Raw genomic sequence first — 23,496 nt, 5'->3', positions numbered from 1 at the left:
TATTGATTACAAACTCTTTGCTAAAACATTGGCGATTCGATTGGACCACCTTCTCCCCAATTTACTGGGAGAGGAGCAATCTGGGTTTGTTAAGGGCCGGTACATTACGGACAATACTAGACTTTTATTTAATATCCTATCAAAGTCCTCCCGTTATCAGCACTCACTTGCAGCGATAGCCCTTGACGCCGAAAAGGCTTTTGATCGTGTTGAATGGTGCTATCTATTCCACACCCTCACTTGGTTTGGTTTTGGTCCTAGATTTATCTCTTTAGTTTCCCTGTTATATTCTCATCCTAAAGCGGCAGTCTTTGCTAATGGTCAAATCTCACCTTATTTTGACCTGGGCAGAGGCATTCGCCAGGGTTGCCCTTTATCCCCTTTTCTTTTCAACCTTGCTTTGGAGCCCTTCCTTTCCAGGTTGCGTCAAAATCCTGCCATTCACGGCTTCCAGATTGCAGATCTGCATATTAAACTCGCTGCATATGCAGATGACATATTACTCTTTCTTTCTAAACCTACAGAATCCATCCCTGCTTTCATGACTGAAGTAAGAACGTTTTCATCTATCTCTGGATATAAACTTAACCACGATAAATGTGAGATCCTTCCCCTAACCAAATTTACTTTCAAACAAGAATTTATTGAATCTCGATTCACCTGGAGTCCGTCCCACATTAAATATCTAGGTTTATATATTACTCCCTCAATTTCAGACACTATCTCTATGTGTATGTCCAAATGCTCGCAGAAAATTGCAGATCTCACGACAAGATGGCATCCTTTATACCTCTCCTGGTGGGGACGCCTCGATACTATCAAAATGATGATATCTCCCATTATTCTGTACACACTCTCCAATATTCCACTCCCCATTCCAGTGACATTTTTTACTAAGATTAACTCAACACTATCCTCGTTTTTATGGAATTCCAAAAAACCCAAGAATGTCTCGGGCTAGGCTAATACGTCCAGCATCTGAAGGTGGTGTTAATTTTCCTGACTTCCCTGCGTATCAGAGGGCCTTTTTATTGCGTCAAGCTTCCCTTTGGTTACAAGATTCCACCTCCCCTTGCCCCTTGTGGCTTAAAGTTGAGCGTACTTTACTCTCCCCCTTTTCTTTTGCAGAATATCTTGCTTTTTCTCGTAAGCCTTCATTGACTCCCACTCCTATCCACAAGTATACTCTTAAGCTTCTATTAGCAGCGGCTCCCGGCCCTCCTGTGACAGTGGCTGATTTCATCTCTTCCACTATCTGGCGTAATAAGTATCTCCTAATTGGTAATAAGCCCTTTTATTGGAAATCATGGAGATCCCGTGGTTTGATTTGGATTTCGCAACTCTTTTCTGGTTCCACTTTTGTTTCTTTCTCTGACCTTTGTTCCTCCTTTTGCTTACCCAAATCCTTTTTCTCTAAGTATCTTCTCCTCAAGGCTGCTGTTTTGGAGCTTTACATACCACTTTTGGCTTCTCCTTCTCCTCCCCCTATCCCTATCACCCCTGCTGTTCGACTTCATTCTCACCTCCGCACTGTCCCCAAGGCATCTCTTCTTTATAAATACCTTCATACTCCCGAGTTACCCAGGCCTAAATCCAAGGTTGAACTTCAGTGGGAAGATGACCTTGGGGTGGATTGGACGATTTCCTTATGGGACAAAATTTGGACAAAATTGCGCAAAACCTCCAGAGCGGCTTCGTTGACACAATCCCTATTTTTTATTTATAATAGGCTACTCCACACTCCTTCTACACTACATAAGCGATTTACTGCTACCCCAGACAAGTGCTGGTCATGTGATGTCCCCAATGCCACCCTGCCACACATGCTATTTCATTGCAAGCTTGTTCATGACTTTTGGTTACAGGTATGGGCCCAAATCAATGTTATTTTTCACACTAGCATCCCCTTTTCCCTTGTTCATCTTTTCCTGGGCAGTCTGTCTACTAGCTGGAATAATGTAGACACATCTGCTCGTATTGTTGATTTGCTATTGGCTGTTGCTTTTCAACAGATTACTGTTAATTGGAAAAATGCATCCAACATTTCCTTTAAAGCGTGGTGGTACAATGTCTGTTATAATCATAGACTTGATAATGCATTTGTCTTCCCTATTCACTTGGCAGCTAAACGTGCAGACTTATGGCTCCCCATTACGCTATATTTAGACAATTGTGCTGCTCGCTCCTCCCTTCCATTGCCTGCCCAACAAGAAGTTCCCAAACCCCCATGATACCCTTTCTCATGTTCTGCATATTTTTACCTTGCTGTTTCATTTTTATGCTCTTTGTAATTTACTGTTTGATCAGAATTGACACAATTTCTTTATTTCTTTTCAATGCCCATGTTCATTGTTTCTACATGCAATTTCTCTTATAGGTTTTATTTGTAATCCCACTCCCCTCCTCCTTCCTGCCTCTTTTATTCCTCCCTTTCTCCCCAATTGATATCTTGTATTGCATTTACCTTTTTACTGCTTAATAAAACTCTTTTGAACTTAAAGAAAGCTGCTTTAGTCTCAGTTACGTGCCTTGGTTCTTCAGTTTTGAAACAGAATGAAAATTCTTACCTTAATTGCATTAGTTTACCTTGCGATAGAAGTTACCAGGGTTTGTGAGGGTTGCTAGGCGCCTGTTTGTTTAATGATCGTTTTTTTTTTTGTTTCCTTCTTTTAGGTCACCGGAAACGGAGCGCCGGCAAAACGGAAGAAGATCCAGCAGGACCTTCTATTCTGAAGCGCCCTCGAGGGACTCAGGAACTGCTGCAGCCTCGGAAGCAGATCGGGAGACGTGGGGAGGATCGAGGACCTAAGCGGGACTGGTGCTGCATCCGATGAAGCGGACTCAAATGAGTTTCTGCCAGCAGGAAGCGAAGCATCGGGGCTAAGCGGGTGGGGGCTTAAATCCCTTTGGTTATGCTAATGCGAAGGCTCCTTACGTGTCCTTGGTGTGCCTCCTTGATTAGCATAACGCACGGAGCGATCTGCCGTTTACACGTGCATAGCATGTGTCTTGAAACATTAGCACAACGAAACGGTTTGCACGTGCACAACATGTGCCATGAATCGTGAAACGAATACAACCTTGCCATCATGACTAATAAACATTGATACCTGCAATTGTAGCATAATGCAAACTGTAGTTGAATAAGTATAATAAATACAATTTTGCCATCATGACCAATAAACAAACATTGATCCCTGCAATTAAAGCATAATGCCAACTGTAGTTGAATAGGTATTCTACACAGCAAAATACTTCTATGTGCAATACCAACTAGGCCAGGGATTGCGTTCTACTGCATTCAGGTTTTTGTAACACCTGCAAGCTTAGTAGTTTTCTCTTAATGGACCCTGGCTATCTACGAGATTGAGTGGCCCCTGACCACTGTTTTGAAGGCCTCCCAGAGCGACTGGAATGAGTCATCGGATCCTTCGTTTTCTTGAAAGTACAAACCTATTTCTTTTATCACAGATTTTTTGATTGACCGGTTCTTCAAGTACCAGGGATTTATTGGCACACTCTCCTTCACTGTTACACTCCCATATCTACTTAAGCCCATATGAGGGAATGGTCAGATATACCCCTCGCCAAGTGGCACACCTCTTTAATTTGTCCTACCTGGTCCGCTGGTACAATTATGTAATGTAGTCTGGAAAGGCACTTGTGGGCCCCAGAGTAATGTGTGAATTGGGTGTCCGTGGGATGTTTGATTCGCCCCCACATCGACCAGACCCAAAGCATTTATGAAGTCTCGGATTTGTGTTCAGGAGGGTGGAGCCGGCCTTGGGGGGTGGTGATCCAGTCACCCCAAGAATATTGAGTTAGTCCCCTCCGTGCAGCAGTCTCCCTTTGGAAAGTTGAGCGATAGATCTCCCAAATCTTTTAAAGCTGTCGCTTGAAGGCCCGGTGGTACATATATAGCTACTAATATTAGTGTAGTGTCCTTCCATGTCCCCAAAATCATGATGTATCTACCCTGTTAGTCTACAGCGACAAATATGGGACCCCCTTGAACTTTACTTAAGGTCAGGGAAAAAGGGGAAAAGAAACAATCATATAAAGAAATTTCCCTCACGACCTCTATTGATGATAATACAATTTAATTGTAATAGGGAAACAGAAGGGCCTAAAAAACAGTGATGCACCACACAAAAATTTACAATTTTTTACTTTTTTATTTGTTATCATTTAGCCATTTTATATTTTTCTTAGGAGAATTCAATATATTTCTTTTTCTTATCACAAAAAAATAACTTAAACTTTTAATTTTCACTGACTAAATGCATTACAGTGAATCTGCATCATATTGATTGACAACAAACAGTAGTCCCTGGGAGAACCTAATGTAGATCACAAAGGATCTGTATCGTCACACAATCACATCTACACACATACCAAATCGTTCCACATTCATACACATTTCATAAAAACATAGAAAAAAGAGGCAACATTTTTATCGTATATTGAACATTGGAGGTACAAGGTACATAATAACCTCCTATGACTAACAAAACAACTGCAAAAGCAGGATAGTAATGTCAGGTCAATGGTCGACGCGTTTCGATGGCGTGGATGCCACCTTCATCAGGACCACAGATGTATTCAGAAACGATAAAGCCCAGGGAATACTTGTTTATAAAAGATATCCTGTTAGAGATGCGTCATCATATACTCGATAGTAAGGATTCATAAAGAATCTGAATTAACAATTAATTTCGCTGCCCATCCTCATAACTCAACAATTATTAGCAAGGTCACAGTCTCCAAGAGTAGGTATCACTTTTCTAATGGCACTTTTATCTAAAGTTTGAACAGGGAGTCGTCTTCAAGACCAGTTATTCAACAAAAGTTCTATATTGCAAAGGTTTTGTCCTCTTTTGTTAAAAATCCCTTCACCATAAAGTAATTCTCGACCCAAAGGCCGTATAGGTAGACCAGAAATAGCGGCGTACTGCCGCACCGCTATTGCTGGTCTACCCGTACGGCCATTTGGTCGAGAATTATCTGACGACGAAGGGACTCCAAAGAAAAGATGTGACGAGTCTTCGGGTGAAAGTCTTACAACATAGTTCCGAACATATCTGACAGAGACTTACGATTTGATTGCGTATTGCCGCACCGCTATTTCTGGTCTACCTATACGGCCTTTGGGTCGAGAATTACTTTATGGTGAAGGGATTTTTAACAAAAGAGGTGTTTCTAGATGTGACGGTATAGCGGACGAAACCTTTGCAATATAGAACTTTTGTTGAATAACTGGTCTTGAAGATGACTCCCTGTTCAAACTTTAGATAAAAGTGCCATTAGAAAAGTGATATTGCATTCGGTCTTCTTGGCCTTTCAGATAATCATATCTGGATACCTAGTCTTGGAGACTGTGACCTTGCTAATAATTGTTGAGTTATGAGGATGGGCAGCAAAATTAATTGTTAATTCAGATTCTTTATGAATCCTTACTATCGAGTATATGATGACGCATCTCTAACACGATATCTTTTATAAACAAGTATTCCCTGGGCTTTATCGTTTCTGAATACATCTGTGGTCCTGATGAAGGTGGCATCCACGCCATCGAAATGCGTCGACCATTGACCTGACATTACTATCCTGCTTTTGCAGTTGTTTTGTTAGTCATAGGAGGTTATTATGTACCTTGTACCTCCAATGTTCAATATACGATAACAATTTTGCCTCTTTTTTCTATGTTTTTATGAAATGTGTATGAATGTGGAACGATTTGGTATGTGTGTAGATGTGATTGTGTGACGATACAGATCCTTTGTGATCTACATTAGGTTCTCCCAGGGACTACTGTTTGTTGTCAATCAATATGATGCAGATTCACTGTAATGCATTTAGTCAGTGAAAATTAAAAGTTTAAGTTATTTTTTTGTGATCAGAAAAAGAAATATATTGAATTCTCCTAAGAAAAATATAAAATGGCTAAATGATAAAAAAATAAAAAAGTAAAAAATTGTAAATTTTTGTGTGGTGCATCACTGTTTTTTAGGCCCTTCTGTTTCCCTATTACAATTAAATTGTATTATCATCAATAGAGGTCGTGAGGGAAATTTCTTTATATGATCTACCCTGTTAGTCTGCCATGTGTGTTCAGTTATCAATGGAAAATTTTTACTAATCAGTATGCCTTCTCCTCTGGATCCAGTAGTGAATGCCGAATGAGCCACTAGTTTGTAACCCCATCTGGTCATTGCTCCGCATGCGTTTCCCATCAAGTGTGTCTCCTGTAGGAGGACTTCATCCGGTGAATGTCTCTCTATGTATTGGAGCACTATTCCTCTTTAGAGCTTATCCCCCAGGCCATTCACATTCCAAGACAGAAGTTTAATGCCGCCTTTTTACTGTCGGCTCATCCTTATTATTATCTTTTTTCATTGCATGCAATAGGCGGCCATGTGAGCATCAAGATCCCTTTCGCATGTGACTAATACCTGGTCATAGGCTGTCAGATTCAATCTCAAGCTTGTTCTGGAGGAATTACATTCTACCCTTTCTCTTAGTGTGATCTAAACTATCACTGAGGACTAACTGAAACCCCGATTCCCCCCTCCCTGCCCTTATCCCCAACTATGCAGGGTACCTGTCTCTTCATGTGAAAAAAAATGTTTAAAAAGAAATTGGGGGTTGTCCCTATACCTTCACTCCCACCATTACCTTGGGTACAAAAGGAAAAGAAGAGAGATCCCACCCTGCATATGCCACAGCTATTAGACTGGAAGTCACTTATTCTTGAGTTAGGAGGGCGTAGTAGTTGATAATTCCTTCTGTGATGATCCATGATTAGAGCCTTCTCTTAATCTGCTTTGCAGGCAGCAAATCAGTGCTCAGCACCAGTTATTTCTAGTCTTGTCCTTCATGTTCTCACTTTGATTGTACTTCTGGCCCATGCTGACTTCTTTGGCAATTGATCTTTCCTCTGCCTGATGCAGTTTTCACCGACCATTTGCCATCCATCAAGCCTGTGCCGACTCCGGGGTGTCAAAAAAACAGGCCTTTCCCTCCACCTCAACCCCCAGCTTCGCAGAAAACTACATGGAGTATTTAAGTCCTTTTTTCTCTAAGCCCACATTTGATGTCTTGATAGGAGTGTTGCTGTTTTTGCACTTGTACAAGACAGCTCTTATTCTTGGAGGTTCTGTTTTTGCATCTCATTTTTTGGAAGCTGTTTTTTCCTGCTCAGTTTTAGGTAACTCAATATTTGTCAGCCTAGTATGTTTACTGCTCAGTATGTGGCCAGCTCAGTATGTGGCCCGATCAGCATTTCTATTGTGGTGCATTTCTTTTAATGTACATCTTAATGCTATTATAGCCACTACCTAAATCACTCTTATTTTAACAGAATACTGCTTTTTGGTCTCGGATTTAGGCCTGCCAGATCTTAAGGTATTGTACTCACTGGTTTATGTGTTGGAAAATATAATAAAACAATTATTTTTAAACAACTTTGTTTAGTCACATGGGCTTATAAAATGGTGATCTCGCCTAATAGGGTGTGGGGGGTCTTCAATCCACTTCAAAACCCATATTCGTAAGGAACCTGAGTAAAGACTTTTCAATGATTCAAGTGTACTTGTGTCATCTTAAAGAATTTTTCCCCATTTGAAATATGAATTTTATCACTCAATATCTGCAAATGAAGCCAACATATTGAATTGTACATTTAACTTTTAGCAAATGCCGCTTAACAATCCGTGTAATGTCTTGCCAAGGGCCCTACATTTCTGAAAGATCACTTCTCTGCAGGGCAATCTAGAAGATAGGATGCATTGAGCAACTGCCCATGCCTTATTACCTCTAGTGTACTTGAAGCTTCATCAATGTCAAATTGGTATTGTAAATTCAAAAGCTGCACAACAAGCAACTGCAAGGAGGCTGATGTTGGCTTTTGGGAAGCGTAGACACCTGTCTCTACCTACTCTCTATTTGGATTTAATATGATAGTTCTTGAATTCTTAAGTTCCTAGGTAGTCAGATGTGTTGCCCCTTCATTACTACTACCAGCTGTGATGGCTTGTTTTATTGTTGGTAGAGTGGAAGGGAGTTGGTTCTTGGCCTTTTAGACCTGCCATCTTTGGCATGGTTCTCCCCTAACTTTTGGCCTTCGACAATACTACATTTGGTGGCTCTGCTTATGGTGGCCCAGTGTTTGGGAGCCCAGTGCTTGGCGGCCCGGGTTTTGGCAGATCAGTTTTTGGCTTGCCTTGTTTTTGGTGGCTCAGTTTTTGGATTGCCTTTCTTTTGGGGGCTTTGTTGTAAATTTCTTTTGATGGGCATGTTGATTTTGTTGTTGCCTAACTGTACCTCTGTTTTGTTTACAGAATACTGCTGACCATCTGAGTTAAACCTGCCAGTGGTTATGGTCTTGTTCACATTAATTTATGTGCTGAACAAATGTTGCAAAAACTTTTGTTTAAAAAACATGTTTTAGTCAAATTGGCGTACAGAATGGTGATCCATTCTGACATGGTGTTGGGCATCTTTAAGCCACTCTAATACATATATTCATAAGGATCTTTGGTAAGGACTTGGGTATGATTTATGTGTATGTGTGTCATCTTGTGGATAATAAACGTTCAGAAAATGTTGCTCAAAAATCACTAATATCTTGCCCAGGGTTCCCAAAAAATTGATAAGATGATAGTGGATAGAGTGACAGTTAAAGATAGAGGTAGCCTGAAAAGAGATGTTAAGAAATGGTAGGATGCCTTGAGCAGCTGCCCGTGACTTAATACCTCTAGTGTACTTGAAGCTTAAGCAAATTAAGAATTGGAATTGTAAACTCAAAAACTACATGACAATCAACTGCAAGGAGGCTGGTGTTGGCTTTTGGGAAGCGTAGAACCTGCCTCCACCTACTTTTTATTTGGGGTTATTATGATAGTTCTTGAATTCTTATAATCCAAGGAAGTCAGATGTGTTGCCCCTTCATTAGTACCAGCTTAGGTGGCTTGTTTTTTGGGGGGATGTGGGAGGGTTCGTTTTTTGCCAGTTAGACCTGCCATCTTTGGCATGGTTCTCTTACCTTTTTGCAGCAAACTCTATTTTTGGGGGCTCCAATATTGGTGGCTGTTTTTGTTAGCTTAGTATTTGTTAGCTCAGTATTGGGTGGATCAGTATTGGACACCCTTTTTTTTGGCACAGCTCATTGCTATCCTGTCTCTAAGTTAAGCCTGCCAGCGCTTATGATCATTAACATATTGGTTTGTCATATGTTTGAAATATTCAAGAAACTATTTTTTGAAACAACTTTTAGTAACCTGAGTTTGGAGGAGAGGTCTTCAAACATTTTGATTGCGAGAAACCTCCTGTCCTCATTTTATTTAGGGGTAACGACTACCTCCTGACAAATTTCCAGAGCCTAGAACCCCTCGACAGCCATAAACGCCATCAATCCCCACGCCAAATCATTTTTACGGTGGGGAAATGATACTAAATAATGTCTGGCAAATCAAAGGTTTGTGGGTGACTGTGGTTCGATGTCCGAGGCATACCAAACCAAAAAAAGAAGTCTCCAAAATAATTACCTAAAAATGCACAGTTACTTTATTTTTTACAAACAAAACTTAATTTGATAAAAACAGATTTAGATAACACCTTTCTAAACTAATGTGACGGGTGTGCCTGTTTTTCTCCGGAGAATCAGTATACCTGTGGTTGCATTTTGGGTGTTAAACTGGCACTGAACTAGTTTAACACCCAAAAATAGCAATAAGCAACAAAAAGTTGACCAGTCCAGCTTTGTAAAGGGCCTTCTTCTGTGCTGCAACACATGTCGCTGCTTTTTAGTAAATATTCAGCTTTTTGAGTAATAAAAAGTTGTCTTATGTTGAAATCAGCAGATTATGCATTAGATGATGGATTGCGGTAAATGGGGCAAATCTATATTTATGCCAAAATCACCATATTTCAAGTGGGCATGGGTTGCAACTTTAGTGCAAGGCATCCGAGAAGAACCATACTATATTTCATGAGATGCTGATGGCTTGGCTATTATAGCTGCATAGAACTGGAGGTTGCTGAACGGCGTTCATGCTAATTAAAACATACCATTTACAATCATTAATGATGAACTGTAAGGTCCAGGTAGGATGCTTTCTTTTATTCCAGGGGAGGAAGTGGTTCCTTAATCTTCTTTCATACTTTTTTTCTAGAAGTTTTTTATTTTAAATATAAAAACTGATGCTTATGTTTTAGCAAAAACTGACTCCTGGTTATATTATTTTGTTCCTGTTGTTGACTTCAGTCATGTTGGGGTTGGGGCCTAGATGGCCTAAGGTCTGAACATGGGGTGGGGTCACAGATGTGGCTAACAGCAGAATATTCTTTACATTTTTAGGTCTTTAACTGTCAGTTATCTACATATAAAATAACTGCAAGCTTAAATGAAAAATAAATATCAAAACTTGTATGTGGGAAATTCACTATAGTACATTATGAAGCCTCTAGTAGTTAATGCACTGCTGAGGTCTGTGTGTAACCAGAGAGAAACAGAATTACATCTTGGTTGGTGCAGTGGGGAATAGGGACCTGTATATTTTTAGTGCTACAAGCTCAGTCTATGACAAAGTGTTGCTGGGATTCTGCTCAGAAGCAGAACTATGCTTGTGATTATAGAACCTTGGCATATAGGGACTGCGGTATCTAAGCAAGACTCCGATTAGCCATAGTGCTTCATTTGCCATCCTAACCTTACCAGAGAGACAAATTACTTTGCAGCCCAAAACACAACACTCTCGATCCTCTCTGGGATCATGGTAATAGGACACACCCTTTCACTCCCTAACTCGCACTTGTACACAATAAGATAAACAAGAGACACAAACGAATTTTAGAATATATTTTTGAAATATTGTGCTCTAAAATTCAGCATTCATGCCACAATTGGAAAACACATGCATAATAAAAGTACAGTAAGCATGGTCAATAAACCATATACCATAAACAGCCCTGTCATGTTATAAGACAAAGTAGCCTAACCTCCTCCCCTTCTAACAAAACTAAATGATTATATGTCTAAGACATATGTGAATAACGGTATCTGCAGTCAAGTCAAGTCAAAGGCACTTTTATTGTGCAAAACACATCACTCCGAGGATCTCCATAGGACCAAATATATTTTATGGAACTTTATCCCAAACACTTCCATTGGTCACTGGAATGGCTAAAATGTTAACCAGACACCAGCCCCTTTTCATTTTATGCGATGATGAATGGAGGGGCCAGCACCCTGTCTACCAGTTCTGTAGCAGTACATTCCGGGAGATGATGGCCATTATTACGTAGGAAATAGTCACAAAAGCCAATCCACAGGAACAAGGAAACCAAGGAAAATATGATCATGACATATAGCCAAGGGGGGGGGGGACTATATAAGTGCATTTTAACCAATAAATACAAACACAAATCTGTGCTGGTGGCATCTACAAAACAGAAGAACTGTCTGAAGAAAAAATAACTTGATCCATAAAATACCTGCAGGTACTTAGCTGAAAAACAGGAGGCTGTAACTCAGCAGTTGGTTTAGAAAAATCCCACTTAGGATTTACTAATGGTGGATAGTTATATACAACATCCATTGTAGAAAGCTGGATAGAAGAAATGGGCAGAGTGTTAGGAAACTGGTCAACGGATTACTCAACCTTTCCCTCAGTCGGGGAGTATCTGCATTGTTGGTGCTCACGGGCCACAATTGTAAGTCTTGTGTAAATTAACAACTACTCCATGTCATAAAATGAAGAATCAGCCAGATGGTGTAGTTTGACATGTTCAATAGAGACAAAGTATCTGTCTTTGTATCCCGAACGTGGTGGCAGAATCACTGTTTGTTCATTGGACACCAAGAACTGGAACTAGAGCATGGTACATTGGCCGAAATCCTTTTTGATTGCCAACTTCTATCAAACTAGATCTCCAATCTTTGGAAGCCAACTAAAACTTGATCTGCAGCACTGAAAGAGTGAGACTTGGGCAAGTGTTTGCAAGATTGAGTGTCACAAAACTTTTCTAGGTCCTTTAAGACAGCAAAATGGTTATCGGCGTCAAAGGTTGAGGCAGCTGCCAGAACCTCTGGACCATCAAGGACTGGAACATACATCTTGATGCCAAAAAGTAATTCATATGCGGTACACCCAACTAGAGACCTTCTAGCAAGGTTATTTAGTGCTTGTTAAACCCCATAAAGAGGGTTTAACCAACCACACCCTGTAACTAATATTCTAGTCATAATTATCTCCACAATGAATTTCACCCTTGGGTATATATGGAGAAGAAAAAAGTACTTGCACACGCACATGTGCTGATAACAAATTGCAAGTCTTTAACAACAGTTTGAACTTCAGCCGAGGGATGTGGACACTCCCAAAGGAATCTATAGCAAGAATACACTGCACCCAAAATATATTTGAACACAATACATCAAATCAATGGGCCACAATGATCTAAGTAAAAGCAGTCAAAAGTCTGGTTATAAATGAAAAGATGTCTGTGGTGGACTAGACGCAGAGGAAATTTTTATTTGATGACAAGTTTCACAAGTTAAAACATATTTTCTGGTGTTGGTATAAACCTTGCCACCAATAACGTTGCTTTGAGCGTGAAATAGTGACAGCCACTCCAGCATGAGTCGAAGCTACTCTTTCGTGTGCTGCTATAATTAAATCCTGTCCTCTGTCTGCATTGGGAATCGCACAATAACAAACACCAGGAATAGTTTCAAAAGGAACTCTTTTTGATCATTTAGGTGATAGGAATATTTTGAAGGAAAGCCCTTCGGTAAAGCGGTGTGATTTTTAAATGGAATAAAGGCATACAATATCATTATTAATACAAGTTTTAGAGCGTGTTACTGCTACTATTTTAGATGTGGTAGCTGGAGATTTGGCTGCTTCGTCATCCAGAGTGTTTCCTATGGTGTGTGTAACAAGTTGATGACTCCATGTATGTAGAATATGAGTTTGTGACAGCCTATCCTTTAGATCTGCCTCTCTAACCCAAAGCAGTTTGTGCATTACTGTGCTACCCCTGGAATTCTTAAAATCAGATCAGCAAAAATGTAAGCTATTATTAAAAGAAAGGACACATTCATACGAATCAAACACAATAAGTGTGGGGAATTCAGGATCCATATTTTCAAGAGCACGGAATAAAGCTTTCATTTCAGACAACTGGGCAGTACAGTACCCAGCGGGTTAGGTGCAAGTAATTGGTGGCTGAAAAACACCATCTGACATAGTGCCAAAACTTGTTGGGCATGCTGCAGAATACTGCTTCTTAGAACCAATAGCAGGATGAGCAGAACCATCAGTGTAAATGATGTTTGTGCATTAATCAAGAGGTAAAACTGAAGAAGGCAGTGGATAAAGGTATTCGTGTTGCAAAAATTCTTGCGTTTGCAAGGAAGGGTCGAAGACTAAATCTACATCCATGGCTGTTAAGGACGTAGCCCATTGTATCCATCGGGGATAGAGGGCATTTACAATAGGGTTATTTGCTTTTGTGATGGCCTCGAAGGCTGGCATAGGAAAAACGAAAATGCTTTTACCTTGAGCAAGTGACCGTTCCTTCAGGATCACCATCTGTACTGCATTTAGAATTTTTTCAGTAGAAGCAAAATACACTTCTGCAGGGGAATATATATATGATTTATATGCTACAGGTACTGTTTCACCTTCATTAAAGGTTACATTTGAAAATTCGATTCCACCCTGTAATACCCAGATGACCAAGTTAGTGGTGGTAACACATGTTTGTAGGCTACATGTTTACAGCAAATCAGATTGTAAGGAACTGAGTGTTGCGATGTGTTTTGATGTCCAACAGGAAGTGGAAAAGTCAGGACGTTGTAAGGTATAAAGCACTTTAAGGAATTGTGCATACTCGGGTATGTATGTCCTGCCAAATTTAAACAATCCCATAAAAGACTAAGTTTTTTTATGTGTGCATGGAGGCTTCAATTGAGCACACTTTTCCAGAAAAGATTTGTTGAAGTTAAATTTGTAACCAGGTGGGGCGTGGCTTTGGCACCACTCAAGATGGCCGCATGACGGGAGAGGTACGCCGCACTTCGGCTGAGTTGTGGTCTTTCGTCACTGGTTGGCATCATCTCGATGGACCACAATAGCAGCATTTACAGAGGAATCCACGGGCATGAAGAAAAGCTGCTTTTTGCAAAGAAAAGAGCGTTGCGCTTCGTTCATTTCCTCGACATCGCGGCTGCTTCGCAGAGCGGCCCCTATTTTGTATTTGTGCACCTTCACAAGTAAGAAGGCTGTAAATGCAACGTTTTCAAAATTAAATTTGGTGACTTAACAATTACAATGGGAGCCCCTCTGACATTTCTGTTGTGACTCATTCGAAGGCTGGTTTTTAGTGCTTCACAACTGGGGAATGTTTGTATCTGGAGCACTTTGGCACTCTGAGGCGATACTTCATTGGTGCAGGTGATGTTGGAGGAACACCTATGCTATCATTAACTTTGGTTATTTGAGTGACTGCCATTTTGAGGTTTGCGCAAATTCACGAGTAAGAATTTTCTTTTTGGAATGCAGCATGTTCAAAATAAAGTATTTGGGCCGTACCCATTTTTTTTGCAAGATAATGTCAGCCCCTGCAGCAGTGTTTTTTTATCGGGATTAAGCTTAGGGCTATCTTTTTTTTAGCACATTATTGGTGAGGCGTGTGTATATCAGGAGCTGTATGGTATTGGTACTCCTTTGGTGCAGGCAAAGTAAAAAATACACTTGTGATATCACCGTCTTGTTGTATGAATCCTTTTTATGAGTAAATTAAGGAAACCTCAGCTTGTCGTTACACCTAAAGGGCATTTATTGGTGGGGCCTGTGTCTCATTCATCAACAGAAGTCCAGTCACCTGTTGTTGGAGAAATGACTAATGCAGTCCCTACTCATAGTTCCTCGCTACAATCTGTCAATAAGGCCTCACCGCCCTCTCCTACATCCAAGCGGTTGAAACAAGATCCACCCTCACCTGACAAGTCAAGGCCCCCTGTCTCCTTTGAGCTGTTTCCGGAGGAGATTCGGGCTTTACGTCCTTTTGTGGAGGAAACTAATAGCAGAATGCAACTTCTGGACGATAAATGGTCATCAGTGGAAAGTTGGGTATCTGTGATGGAGCAGCAACTTTTGGATGTCCTGGGCGAGGCTCATAGAATTAACTGTTTGGGAAAGTAGCTGTGCATGCTCCAACAACATACAGAGGATTTGGAAAACCAGAATAGGAGGAACAATCTACGCATTTATAGCCTGTCTGAAGCTTTGGAAGAAGATGACCTAGTCTCCTTTTTTTCCTCCTTTTTGCCAAAATTGCTAGACATGCCCTCCTCAACCTTGCTCATTATTCAGAGATCCCATAGGCTTGGACGTCTTCCTTCACTGCCTACATCTCCTGTCAAAGGCGTTATCATTCTCTTTTTCAAGTTTACCGACTTGCTATACGTTCTTTCTGCAGCTAGGGCTAAGCGTCATGTTTCTTGGTTGGGTCAAAGGAAGTTCCTCTCTCAAGATGGCTCTAATGCCAGTGCAGCCAGACAAAAGGATTTTTTAAATCTCGAAGATCCTCTTCATTCTCTTTGAGCTAGATGTGGTCTTTTTCATCCCCCCCCCATTTTTAAAGTAACTTTCCAAAATAACACTGACGTTTCAAGGTCCATCAGAGCTTAAGAAGTTTATAAATTTCTGTACTTCTGTACTTTGAGTATTATGGACACTGCTGGCCCATTAAATGGTTGATCTACTTGTTTTGGCTCTCACTGTTGGGTTCTACACCAATATTAAATTATAGTTTTTTTGTAACTCTTTAATATATCTCTGTTTGTAATTCTTCAAATGTTTTAATATGTCTCAGACTGTAATTCTTCGTATGTTTTATTGTATATATGTCTTATGTTGATCTTTTCTACCTCCTTGCAGATTCGTCTGATGTAATTCAGTTTCTTCAGTTCTCTTTCCTAAATGATTTTGGTCCTGGTGTGGCCTGGCTTCCCCCACCCCTGGGCATGTCATCATCTTATGTGTCTTCACCACCCTCGTTCTTGTTTTTTACAGGTATGATCTTTGTTGTCCTTTATGGATATGTAATGTCTCTTCTTTTGGCTTCTTTTCTCTTCCTTTTTACATTTCCTTTTTCTGTTCTTTGTTTCCTTTCATCCTTTCCCTTCCTCCTCTCCTCCTTGTCTCATTTCTGCATTGCCTTTCTTTTCCTTGTACTATGTGATGGTATTTTTATATATGCCTCATTGTTCTCCAATACTATTTTTGTCCATTTTCTCATGGAATAGTAAAGGATCGCTTAATTCGATCAAACAGAGGGAGCGTTGTCCCATCTTGGTAAATCTAATCCAGATCTGGTTCTTCTCCAGAACACTCATCTTACACAATGTGAAGCTCTGAAATTTAAGCAAATCTGGGTTGGCTACGTGTTTGTTTCCCCATCGGTAAATAAGATTGGGATTGTGATATTGGGTAAAACATCCCTTAATGTTATTTTGGTTTCTCAACAAATAAGTGATGTGGGTCGGTGGATTATAGCAAGCCTAATTATAGATAATATCCACCTTACTAATTTGAATGTTTGTCCTAACGCAACCTGAAAATGCTTTCTGGCCCTCCATTGCACAAAATGTACACAATTTCATGACTCTTACTTTATTCTGGGAGGAGACTTTCATCAAATAATGGACCCATTTTTAGATAAACAATCCCCAGGTAATTTTTAAAAATGTATAAGCACAAGGGAGCTTTATGGGCCTTTGTGCAAGGGACTTAGAAAGAAATATATGATCCAGTCGTGAAAGTGAACTATACGAAGCAGGGTAAAAAGAAAACTTCTCGGGGAAATTGGGTTAGACATTCTCCCAGTTTATTATACAGTCACAGATTTCTCCAATTGTGCTTTCAGACCACGCTGTGGGTATTACAGACTTGGATTTGGTTAATCCCACTCCCCCTTTGTATCAATGAAAATTCAACAATTATTTATTACAAGATGCACAATACTCTAGTTCATTTATCGCTTTTGCTTCAGATTTTTTTTCGTTCAAGGTCAATACTGAAATTTCACCATCCTTGCTCTGGGAAACATTCAAAGCCTCGCAAGAGATTTCATTTTAAACTGTCTCTCGGCAAAGGAAGACAAACTTAAAGGAACATACTAGTCTTCTCTCATCGATTTAAATCTTTAGAAAGGAATTATTTCTCCTCTGAACTGCCCTCTGACTTAATACCCTGCTTAAAGCCAAATTGTAATTTAATTCTATTTCTACTGAAGAAGCCTCTTCTGTGCTTCGTCCCACAAAATGCACCTTATTATGGAGGGAGAAATACAGCTGACAAGTTATTAGCAAATTACATCAAGGGAAGAAAACAGTGGCACATTATCAATTCTATTTCCACATCGACTGGTGAGTCTACTCCTAGTCAACAGGCTCTTTCAGACGAATTTGTTCTGTTTTACAAATATCTTTATACACCTGAATCAACTCCTCCTCCTTCCCCTGCAATTGTGGATTATTTACATCATACTGTTGCTACTGATTTGGACTTTGATTCTGTAGAGAATAACCTCTCTACTGAAGAAATTGCTCTAGCCTTGTGAGTAATTAATTTAGGAAAACACCTGGTCCAGATGTTTTAACAGTAGAATTCTATCTTTAGTTCTCCAACATCTTTCTTTCTTATCTGTGTTGCTTATTTAAACATTTTAATGCATCTTCTTCTGGCACTTCCCATGAAGCTATAATATGTCTTATTCATAAGGATGGTAAAGACCCTCGTGAATGCAAACATTATAAGCCTATCTGAGGATTATAAAATCTTTGCCAAGCGCCTTGCTCTTCGGTTACAATCCTTTCTTCCCCATCTCATAGGTGAAGAAAAATCAGGGTTATTAAGGGTAGGCTTACTCGGATAATGCGAGATTGCTTCTGAATTTTCTCAGTAAAGCTTCTTCTTTTAAATCTTCTCTAGCAGCCATAACAATTGATGCTGAAAAGGCATTTGATAGAGTAAACTGGGATTTTTTTTCTTTCATTCTTTAAAATGGCACGGGTTTAGGTCTAACATTATAGCTCTTATCTTCCTCTTATATCAAGTGCCCCAGGCATCAATAATGGTTAATGGCATGATTTCCTCACATGTCCCTCTTCATAGGGGGGTTAGACATGGTTCCCACTTTCTCTTTTTTTAATTTGTTTTGGCTCTTGAGCCCTTTCTTTCTCGGATACGTCTTCACCCTTCTACCTTTGGCTTTCCTCATGGAGACCAACATTTAAAATTTTCTGCTTACGCAGATGATATTCTTTTCTTAATTTCTTCTCCTGAGGATTCCCTACCTTCTCTATTGCAAGAAACGTCTCTATTCTCTGCTGTCTCTAGATATAAATTTAATTAAGATAAAAACAGAAATTCTCCTGCTAATTAAATACACATTCAGTAATTCTTATTCTCTCACTGGTCCACTTCAGCAAAGATTACATATTTGGGGGTATGGTCTTCAAACTCCATCCCTGATATGATTACAATTAATTTTACGGAACTTGGAGGTCATTACAAAGGTGGTGAACATGCCACTGACAGGCTGTCGGTGGCAGGTTCACTGCCATTGTGAGGCCATTTTCTGCCCACTATATTGTAATGGGGGCAGTACCGTGGTGGTTGGAAACTCTGACCGCCACACATCCGACAGGCTCCTTGATCTTACTGGTGTGGTGCAGCCCTCCCCAAACATAGGGATTAGGATGTGCCTCCCCGCCTTCCTTTCCATGGTAGTACACCAGCCACGGAAAGGCTGGCGGGGATAGACTTTGGGGGCATGTAGCGGACCCCCCTTCATCCTGGGCACTTTCGTGCAGGGTAAGGTAAACAGTGCCTTTTTTACATTACGGTGGGTGCTGAAGCCACCAGAAACCGCCGCAATGCAAAGTGTGGCAAGTACGACCACCACAGTGGCAGTTGCATCCAAATACCACCTGTGGGACTGCTGCCTTGTAGGCAGGTGGTCCCACTCCCGGAGACACAGTCTGTCCGCCATCGTAATGACCCTCTTAGTATCAAAATTGATAAGAATCTCTCCTCTTAGAATCCTCTATTTTTATCATGGTGAGGCCGTTTAGACTGTATTAAAATGTTTATTTCACCCTTACTGTTAAATCTTCTTTCTATGCTGTCAGTTCACAGTCCCAAACGTTTTTTTTTTTTTTTTTAAAATCAACACTCTCCTCCTCAAATTTCTTTGCAAGCATAGAAAGTCAAGGGTAGCATTATTCACATTACAAAAAACGAAATTTTCAGGGGGAGGTTAATTTTCCAACATTTTTATGGTTATTATAGAGCTTTTGCTTTGCGCCAAGTGGCTCTTTGGACTCGTGATTTATTCTCTTCCTTTTATGCTTTATGGCTAGATATTGAGCATATTTATCTTCTTCCCTTTAGCTTTCAAGAGGTCCTATCTCTTACTGCTAGGGCGTCGCTTCTTCATTCCTCTATATTACACAACATAGTATCACTGCTCAAATCCACTTTATTTCCACTTACTCTAGATACAGCCTTGTTTTTGAAAATGCCGATATGGTACAACTCCTTACTGAAGATGAACAATAGGCCTTTTTTTGGCTTACCGCGAAGGATAAAGGCTTAATGTGGATATAATAACATTTTCATAAGGGCTCCCCTATCTCTTTACCTCAATGTTTCCTAATTTATCACTGCCCTAAATCCTTTTATACTCTCTTTTTATCATTGATGAATTTGGTTCTTGATGTTTATTTCTCCTGACAGAACTTGTCAAAGAAGGATCCCTTCTCTTCTGGCATTACGAAATTTCTGAAAACGGGCCCAGGAGCTTCGGGTATTTATTAATGTTTCTCCCTTCCTGACAACCCCTCCAGAACCAAATCCAAATCTGAGCTTCTGTGGCAAGAGATCTATGAGTTTCTTGGACAATCCCTTTTTGGAATAGATTATGGGCACACATATACAAAATATCCCGGATTGCTGGTATTACACAAACTCTATTTTTTATCATCTCCTATATTCTACTCCCTTTCAGTGCTCCAAATTCTCCTCCGATACCCCTTCTAAATGTTGGTCATGTGATTTTCCTCATGCAGATTTAATGGATATCCTATACAAATGTCCCAATACCAGTAATTCCTGGTACAAAATTTGGGCTCAGATTAAGAGGATTTTTTATTTTGATAGCCTTTTCAATATTATTTAACTTTTTTCGGGAACACTGTCCAATTTGTTCACTCCATCTTTCCCTAAAAATAAATTATTAGATATTCTGTTAGCAATAGCTTTTCACCAGATTAGTCTGAATTGGAAAACATCAGATAAGGTATCCTATAAAGTGTGGTGCGATTTGGTAGGTTCTTAGTATAAGTTAGACACTATGTATGCTATATTATTGATCAGAACCGTACTATGGGTATTTTGCACTGCAAATGAGTGAGTATGACTATTCAAATGTGTCTAATATAATCCTATATGATAGGAGCGATCAGGTTTCAGAACGAGAAAAAAGAGGTTTATTAATTTGAGACGCGCAGGGATCTGTGATTCCCTGGTGATCCAGTTGGGAAAGAATTTCTAGAACGGGGCTTTAGCATACCATTTAGTAGGACACTGTGGCTGATTTTGAAGTGTAGACAGTATAGGAATAGCATGTTAAGGAGAATCCGTATCCTAACCAGTGTGATTACAATAAAGAGCTGAAGCCAAGGCAAGGGCCCATTTAGATACATATGCATGTTTGACCTTGTGTGGGATGAGGTGTGAGAAAGAAGGGAGAATAACTTTCTTATTTTGGGGACATGCAAGAACAAAATCTGGGACCCAATCGACCTATGCCAATAGAATATCATAAGTTGTCAAGTTGTCCCAAAAAATTGCTTTAATGGTGAGATGAATATCATCCTCAATTTTGATTTCCAAGTGATGAAGTCTGTCTGGAGTGGCCATGTGGGGGTTGGTAGTTTAATCTGTAATGAAGGCATCAGTTGCTTTCGTTACCAGAAATTGGTGGAGATTCCGGCTTACTATGGTGACCTTTGTCACACTGTCCAGAGTCACCACCCAACTCCTCAGGAGGAGGATTCTCAGTCTGTGGCATATCTAGCTATCAGCGCTACAACTCTTGAAAGGTGCTTTATATGGAAGGGGCCTATCCTCCTTCATCTTCACGTCAGACGAGTACTCTGTTTTCAGTTGCACATACTCTCCTTGTCTGAGATCAGATTGCGCTCTTCTGTCGTACTGTTGGTCAGATGATTTCTGAAAGGAACAAAGAGAATGCATATCAGGAATCTGATAACTATCAGGAGTCTTGATTTTAGTGCAATTGTGAAAATTGGAAGGTCTCTGCGGACTCTGGGGATTAGGTACCTCCATGTTGTCTTGTTTTTTGTTGTTGCTTAGGTTAATCCCATGATTTATTAGAGACGACAAGGGCTGGTCTAATTCCTTATTAGAACTAGGCTTGCCAAGAGGTGGTACGGCACGTCTGGTTCCCAAACCAGGACACTACCATCACAATACAGGCATTACAATATAATGATTTTAAAATGCATTTTTTACAACACATAATACATTACAATGCATGCCATTACTATGCGTTTTATGGCAAGTTTAATAGGTATGTTTTTATAATGGAAAATTTTTAAAGATTGATGTTTAATTTGTTTTTGGTTACGTTTTGTGTTTTTTTTTTTTTTATTAATTTTAAATATATAAAAAATAGATGTGAGTGAAAAAGGGAGTTTTGTGTGGGTGAGTGTTTTAATACTCAGGTTTTAATTTTAATACCTGGGTATTAATTTAATGTTTTTATAAACAAAACTCTTAGGAGCAAGTAGACCTACCCTCCAGTATGGGATGTGTGAGAAATTGGGTTATGGGGTGGGGTAGTGAATTAAATACTTTGTTACTAACTTTATTTTGATTTTTAATATTTTTTTTTCCAAATTAGAAATAATTACTATAGGGTGTATAACTCCCACCTTCTGGCAATGACATGGGGTATGAGGGAAATAGTCAGTTTAGTTGGGGGAGTGTATTAAAACTGTGGCATTGATTCAAAAACTTGGGTATTCATTTTTTTGTACATATTTATTAATATTATATTTATTTTTTTAGAAAGTCCCCAAATTAATCTTGGGTGTGTATACCACCCACCAGCACAGGATATGTAGGAAATAGAGGGGTTGGGTGGCGGAGTGTATTAATTGTGGATTTTGTTGAGATTTAGAATTTTTTTCCAGGATGTTTTGTTCAAACCAACCATTTGGAATATATCCATCAGTGGATTTTGGGATATCTCTTCCAAGTGTATGGATCCAATTCTATTGTATGGACAGTGAATTGGATAAATAGATTTATCATTGTAGTTTTTTTTTCTCCCAAAATACTGATTTTTTAGGATTTTGCGTTGGGGGTTTGTTTTTTTTAGATTACACAGTACTTTTTCCAGCAGTGGTTTTGTTGGAAAATATGGCTATGTTAATCTGTGTATTATTTGTTAGTTTACAATGGGATTAGGGATACCTTCATTGCATATGGATTTTTTACTTTGGATTATTGGTGTGCTCAAGACACTTGGTGAAGAGTGTTAGTCTTTGTTAGAACTGTAGTATGCATGCAATGTTGTCTAGGTAGTCTAAAGCCACCACCAACGAAAATGTTTACATTTGACTCAGTAGTCACTCAGATATTTCTTTTTTTTTTTTTTTTAAAGGTGGGTTCAGACTACCTGACAATGTCTGTGCTATTCTCATTTCTTTGAAACTTTGTTCCTTCCTCAATTTCTCAGAATTGATAAAAGTTTGGTTGAGTTTTTTTTATAGATTTTTTTTGAAGAAGTAGTCATTCCTCTATTACATTATTTGTCTTTGCACCTCTAAGCAGGTTGCGTAACAGTTCCACCATTCAACAGGGAACCTTAGCTTCCTCCTGCTGCCTGATATGATTTGAAGGCCAATCCATGTGTCCCCAAAGTAATTTACTAAGGGAGCTAATTTGTCATTGTTGTAAAATACTCTGATTCAGTAATTGATGTGTAGAATTCATCCACACTGTCAGGAGGTACAAAGCATAATGCAGTTAATTAATTACTTCAATTCATACTGCAGTTTATTGTTTGAAATGTAATCCTCAACTAATTCAGTATTTTGGATTTTCTTCAGTAGGCCTGTAAAAAGTGATAAACATCCTTGAATTTGGGTGTCTGGATAAACTTTAATAATGGTGTTAATCATGGGTAACTCAAAATTTATTATCACTTTCATAGGACTTTTATAGAGTTTTTTTAGATTTTACTACTGTTAAAAAATTCAGTGTATGTGGAGGTTTGCTTATCAGGGAGTAAACTATACACTAAATGAACTGTAGTGTTATTGATATTGGTGTGAATAGTGTATATTTGGATGAATGGTAGGGGTCTGGATTTAAAGGTCCCATCCAACAT

At 39.5% G+C, this 23,496-nt stretch overlaps 1 protein-coding gene across 18 annotated transcripts in view; it reads left to right on the top strand.

The window, feature by feature from the left end:
• Positions 1 to 23,496, top strand: part of LOC146812330 (uncharacterized) — a 398,549-nt gene that overhangs the window by 349,426 nt on the left and 25,627 nt on the right. For 13 of the 18 annotated variants that reach the window (XR_014965932.1, XR_014965931.1, XR_014965927.1 and 10 more), the window contains one exon: positions 2,674 to 3,195. Coding sequence is in view for 6 of the 18 variants with exons in the window: in XM_085614585.1 (XP_085470711.1) it covers positions 2,674 to 2,809 (136 nt within the window). In the remaining 12 variants the exon portion in view is untranslated. Of the gene's footprint in view, positions 1 to 2,673; positions 3,206 to 15,947; positions 16,083 to 23,496 lie in introns of those variants that run through there. The other 5 variants (XR_014965923.1, XM_085614583.1, XM_085614584.1 and 2 more) reach the window with 3 other exon arrangements.

Source organism: Triturus cristatus, chromosome 7 (genome assembly GCF_964204655.1).
Source record: "Triturus cristatus chromosome 7, aTriCri1.1, whole genome shotgun sequence".
Lineage (NCBI taxonomy): Eukaryota > Metazoa > Chordata > Amphibia > Caudata > Salamandridae > Triturus > Triturus cristatus.
The sequence above is the reverse complement of the archived record's forward strand: the minus strand, read 5'-3'. Positions and strand labels throughout refer to the sequence as shown.